The sequence below is a fragment of the Anas platyrhynchos genome, chromosome 1 (assembly GCF_047663525.1).
Source record: "Anas platyrhynchos isolate ZD024472 breed Pekin duck chromosome 1, IASCAAS_PekinDuck_T2T, whole genome shotgun sequence".
NCBI lineage: Eukaryota > Metazoa > Chordata > Aves > Anseriformes > Anatidae > Anas > Anas platyrhynchos.
In genome coordinates this window covers 109,311,792-109,317,896 of record NC_092587.1, presented here as the reverse complement: position 1 = coordinate 109,317,896, position 6,105 = coordinate 109,311,792, and the positions used below count along the sequence as shown (strand labels likewise).

At 41.9% G+C, this 6,105-nt stretch overlaps 1 protein-coding gene across 2 annotated transcripts; it reads right to left on the bottom strand.

Moving 5' to 3' along the window:
• Positions 1–1,298: 1,298 nt before the first annotated feature.
• Positions 1,299–5,801, bottom strand: HEMK2 (HemK methyltransferase 2, ETF1 glutamine and histone H4 lysine). 2 transcript variants are annotated; one of them, XM_038165536.2, is made up of 6 exons: positions 5,613–5,798; positions 4,836–4,922; positions 4,116–4,206; positions 3,293–3,376; positions 2,440–2,581; positions 1,299–1,741 (listed from the first exon to the last, which is right to left on the bottom strand). In XM_038165536.2, exons 1-6 carry the CDS (start codon positions 5,744–5,746, stop codon positions 1,632–1,634), a joined length of 648 nt encoding a protein of 215 aa, XP_038021464.1. In that variant the 5' UTR covers positions 5,747–5,798; the 3' UTR covers positions 1,299–1,631. The 2 variants fall into 2 exon arrangements, with proteins under 2 accessions (XP_038021464.1, XP_038021465.1); XM_038165537.2 differs by lacking the exon at positions 4,836–4,922 and having other exon boundaries at positions 5,613–5,801.
• Positions 5,802–6,105: the final 304 nt, after the last annotated feature.

Below are 6,105 nucleotides of genomic sequence, written 5' to 3'. Positions count from 1 at the left end.
TTTGTAAACCCTCCTCCTGTGTGCACATATTCACGTTCATATGCATCTATATAAATACATATTGTCAAAAAATGTTACTGAAAGGGATGTACTAGCTCTGCTTGAAATGCTGAATTGCAGTGTTTGGCACTAATCTTCTGAGTTGGAAAATGGTGACCTGAGGATGTAAAACAATAACCAGTGCATATCTTCTGCTATCCAATACTTTTTCTATATACTTTAGGCTAGTGTAAGGAATAATCTTTATGCCAGAAAAGCATCAACGTGTGACCTGTATCAGTCAAAAGCAGCTTCTTGCATTACTTTGCATTATGGTATCTCAAATCCTCAGATGATCCAGCTATTCTTTCAGTCAAATTTTTCTTCTAACAGGCCCTACACTTAATTTCTTGCATGTTGTTCTGCCTATAACTTCTTTTTTTTTTTTTTTTTAAATCTCCCAGATGAGTTTTTTGGGTGGTCAGTTCCAAACATGGAAAAATTTGTACAGGCTGGGCAAGTAGAGAGTCATATGTTTAGTTCTGAAGTCTTAAGTGGAATAGTCTTTCCAATGCCCCAGCATTCTACACAAAAACTTGTGACTTTAGTTCCCATGAAAAGAGAGAGCTGATTGTTTAAATTTCTGTAGCCACAAAACGTTAACAGTTTCTTTGAAAGCATTCTTCAAGGCGGTGTTAGCAGTGCTGTGCGCCTACAGTGGCTCTAGCTTTGTGTTGCATGTGAGCAGTGTCTTCCTCCTGGGACTGTGCCCACCTCACACCAGCGTTGCCCCTGGGGTAACGCTGAACACTTTGTGGGCACTTCGGGGTGGGGGTGGGGGGAAGCTGTAGAGGAAAGCTTTTTGTAAGGATCTGGCGTTCAGGAACTAGCTTCCTAGTTTGTATAACGATTTTCAGAGAGGACTCATTCTACTTCTCCACATAATATTCATTGTTTTCAGGTATCCAGTAACTAGCCTTCTTAATAGCATCTCATATGTTTTTTTTTTCCTCAATACCTTTTCACAGATGAGAACTCTACATCTCTACAGTGGTACAAACGCTCCTTGTAAAATGGCATAGAAGGGAGAACAATCAACCCGTATATCAGGAGAGCAGTAGCCTACTTTTTTTCAGCTCTAGAGATGCACTTACTGCATCTTTCAGTTCAGAAGTACATGGTTTCTCTACTACAGAAACAAACTCACTAACTGTGCTTTAGACTTGCAAAAGGAAAGTGCTTCATACGACATCAAAACAAGTAACACCAAATATTTAAACCCAGCACAGGTATAGAGTTAACTATTAAAACAGGAAGCATTATATCAAGTACATTCTTTTAATTAAGCAACAAAGACAAATATACAGATTCTTATTTACAGAGACAAAAAGTGGTGAAGTGCAAAATGTGATGGGGTAAGGTATTTCACAGTTCACCTGCATCTGTCCTGTGGAGAGCCAGAGGACAGCTGTACCTCTGACAGCAGATAAAAGCTGGTTGACCTCTAGAATAAAAACAAATACAGAGTCTTGATCAGTTTCACTGCAGTAATCAGGAAGTAAGGATACACCTTAAGAGTGTGAGAAATGATTTTACAGCTTCACTGGTCTGTATTCAACTTCCTGTATGCCTGGTATATGTAGTAAGAACAGTTATCCAGGTTTCCTAAATTTGAGGATAGTAAGCATCTCTTGTCCTGCTTGTCTGGAAAGTGCTCGTGTGCCTTCTAAGCCGTGCTTCTTCATTGTTTCCAGAATTTCATCTGTAGTTTAAAGCACAATGTTACAATAAAGTTTATGCAGAAATCAGCTATAAAAGGCAATGCTAAGATGTCTGCAAAACATAGGCTGCAAAGATTATAATTTATCATTTTACTCTTTAAGACAGTAATTTTCATGCAAAGTAGTCTTCCATACAGAAGAAACAGAGCTTATACTAACTGCAGTTCCATATTTTGGTATTATCACAATGAAAAGTTCAATTATGAAGCTAATTTGCAGGAAAAACTGAAATTCATAGCACCTTCTCCCAAAAGCTGCCTAATCAATCAAAACAGTGAAAGAATAATCGTTGTCCTTGAAGCCACCTCATAATGTACAGCCCATTAAGCATTAGATCAGAAGGAGCAATTCCGAATCTCTTCTCTATGCAGGTCAGCGATAAATGACATCTCATTTCCAGGTGAAGGCTTTTTTTTTTTTTTACCTAAAGTCTACAAAACTATTCTCTTTTGTAAGAAAGGGTTGGACAGGCTTCATTACCTAGTTAGAAGATTTCAGACTTTGAAACTGTCAATCTTAGGTAATATGCTTATTGCCGCATTAAATTAAAATTACATTGGGTACTTTTTTGCTTATGTTGACTGAGGTCTGATAACCTCCAGAACATTGCTGTGATCAACAACTTGATGAATAGTGTTAAATCTAGTTTGGCACAAAAGGGTCAAAGGAGAGCAATTACCTGGATTATTTTCTTTAATTGTGACCAAGTAGAATAATCCTCCTGGTGAAAGCAAGTCTGCCACTAGTGGAAAAACTCTGTCCATTACTTCTCTGCCCCTTTTGCCACCAGCCCAGGATGCCTCTATTCCATGGCTTTTCACCTAGGAAGGATGAAAGCAAAGGCCATCTTACTCAATACAGAATAATACGAGTGTCAGTGGTACTTAGAAGAGAAGCATCATCATGATCTCTGTGTTCAGGCATCTGCCATTAGAACTCTGACAACTTTGATTCAGCAGATTGGTTTATGAAGCAAAATTCCTTCAGAACTACTCCACGCAAGATGAATGTATTGCTTTTGTTTCAAGTTCTATTTATAATGCTTAGTTGGAAGAGATGCGTTTTGTCACATGCTTTACGTGTATTTTCTTGTAATCTTGTATGATCTCATTTGCCAAGTGAAAGATGGCCAGTGAACCCTTTGAGTATCAAAATCAGACTCACAAACACAGAATCTGAGGAAGCAGAAGAAAAACAAAAATGCTAAGATATTTTTATAGAAGGTTTCCAACGGAAAATGCATGTCTAACAAGTCTTGATGGAGAAACTACCTCCAGCAATCTTTATTCCCACGTAGTGTTACTATCAGTTCTGATAAATCATTTTCACTAAAACAGTTGTTACAACTTGTACAGTTATTGACTGGTTCCACAAAACCATTTACTATTTTGAAACAAACAACAAACCTACACTGAAAATTAAGAAAAGGTCACTGAACAAGCTGAGTTTTTGTACCACAGCTTATTTGATTTGCCATCTTCTGTGACAGCAGAATTAGTTTTATTGTGGATTTAAAATCTATTTTTTCCTACCTCTTCAGAGGGTGTTACCACATATGGCGGATTAAAGAGCAGTAGATCAACTTTCCCATTTAATCTCGGTGACAATCCATTGACCTACAGATGAAATTAATAATAACAAAAACAAAGGAAACATTTCCATTTACAAAAAAATATTATGTAATCTTGCATATTCTTCTATTAATTTAAACTGCAACACAGACCAACCTAAACAATAACAACAAAACAATACAGTGTGTTGCATTAAATTACAAAACTTCAGCATTCATGAGGTAATAATGGAAATTCAGACCTACAAATGACCTAGGAGTAACCAGAAAGTATTTAATATATATTTTTTTAAATTCTGAACAGTTAGTTTTATATAAGAGAATAAACTGAATTTGAAGCCAATCTTCTGTAATACAACTACATCACCACTCTAGAAAACAAACTATTTGTCCATCTGTCTGTGCTACATGAGCCCGATAATACTGGATTAGTTAAAAGTACATGTAGATCCATGTCTATTTTGTTTACTTCTTAAGTGCAATGCACTGTCAACTTTGGTTTGGTTCCAAACACTTCAGCCTGACTCAGGAACTTTCTAAGTGTGAGAGAAACAGAACAATTCAAACAGTCTTAAGACAACGTTACATGAAATGTAGAAGAGCGAGAGACACATATTACAGACATAAAGGTATTATTTTATTCTTGCACTTTGGCCTTTCATCATTTTTTTCATCTGTCCTTATCAAGAGAATATTTTTCTCTTGGACTTTATGGTTACTTTTCAGTGTGTCTAAAAAGTAAAATGGAAATTATGAAGAAGGTATTACTGAAACATCTGTCTTACCAAGTCAGTAATGACTGGCTGAAGGTGAACATTGTTGAGCAGAGCTGTCTCCAGTGTACAGTAAGCTGCCATCGGATTGATATCTGTACATCTTAAATAAAAATATTAGAAAATGGAAGTTAACAGCTACTCGACCTGGAAGTTTAACACTGCAAACTATATGCTAACACAATATTGGTGAGTACCCTTTACTTTGCAAGTAATAGGAAAAAAGGGACAGGAAAATACAATGTATCAGCAGTTACACCACTCAACACTGCCCTGGAAATTCTTTAATGACTGTCTGAAACCTGAAGTATGTGAAACAAACATTTAGCAGGATGTTTACCTTTTCAATGCCAGCTCTGTGTAAGTACGTATGCATACAGTTGCTAATAAAATTTAGTTACTGCCAACAATCAGGTAACTAGTACGTCATCAGAACTCAGTAAGACTACTCAGTGGCTAAGATTTAGGATTCAACACGGTAAACACAAGTGTAAGCTCAGCAATTTGTCTAAGAAGTGGAAAAAATGAGTTTAACCACACCACTGCTTAGTTGTTACAGAAACTGAAGTAAATACTTTAGGCTCCCTTCACTTTGATTTTTTGTATCTGTAGAACCGAGCTCGCATTTCTTTGTGAGAAGTATAGCTTTTGACTGTGCAATGGATGTATTTTGAGGACAAAGCATTCTTTGTTATTTCATGCCACAGCTTCAGTAAGTGTTGCTGTACTTACAAGTAGAGTGCGCTGGATCCAATAATGGAAGCTAGAAACGTCGAAACCACACCAGATCCTGACCCTATCTCAAGGCAGATGGCAATTCTAAAGACAGAAAATTCTGGGTGACTGTTTTTTTTGTACCATATAAACCTGCTGCCAAGGTGCCCTTCTCCCAAACATGCTGAAATACTTGCTGGGCCCTAACAGCCCACCTTGTGTGGGCTGCTTCACAGCGACTGCCAGCTCCACATGCGCCTATATAACCGATTCCTGTTTATCACAGGGCAATTTAGGAAGAACTTCTTTACCGAAAGGGTTGTTAGACATTGGAACAGGCTGCCCAGGGAAGTGGTGGAGTCACCATCCCTGGAAGTCTTCAAAAGACGTTTAGATGTAGAGCTTAGGGATATGGTTTAGTGGAGGACTGTTAGTGTTAGGTCAGAGGTTGGACTCGATGATCTTGAGGTCTCTTCCAACCTAGAAATTCTGTGATTCTGTGAAACGTGCCAGTTCTCCCGTGCCTAACACTACAACTTCCACGAACCACACCACAGCCCAGCCCCGGCTGCGCTCCTCCGGAACCCATCGCAGACCCAGCCCCCCGGGCAGCCGCTGCCAGCCCCCCCCCCCCATCCTGCCTGAACACCAAGCCCCGCCCCCTGCCCTCAGGCCCCGCCCCCTGCCCTCAGGCCCCGCCCCCTGCCCTCAGGCCCCGCCCCCTGCCCTCAGGCCCCGCCCCCTGCCCTCCCATTGGCTGTTCCCGCCCCGCGCTTCCCGCCATGCCGCGGCTACCCGGCGTCCCGCAGTCCCGCCGCGTCGCGCTCCAGCGCGTCGAGCAGCAGGAAGGTGTCCTCGGCGGGCGCGTACACCTCCCCGAACCGGCACACGTGCTCGTAGCGCGGCGTGGGCACCGCGGGCACCGCCATCGGCGCGCATGCGCGGACCCCCCCTCCCCTCCCGGACCGCCCTGAGGAAGCGGATGGGGGAGAGGGGGCGGGGAGCCGCCCGGAGCCAATGGGAAGCCGCTGGTCACGTGGCCTCAGGGGGGGGGGGCGGAGGGGAGGAGCTTGGCTGCGTCATGGCGGGCAGCTCGGCGTGTGGGGAGGCTCCGCAGCGTTACAGCGGTCTGCGGCGAGCCTGCAGCACCCCCAAATAAAACCGGCACCCTGCTCGTTACCCTGAGTCAGTGCTTCCCCGGGCAGCCAGCGGAACTTATGGGGAGTCATAATTAATACATTAGCCACACACAGAATCACAGAATCACAGAATTTCTAGGTTGGAAGAG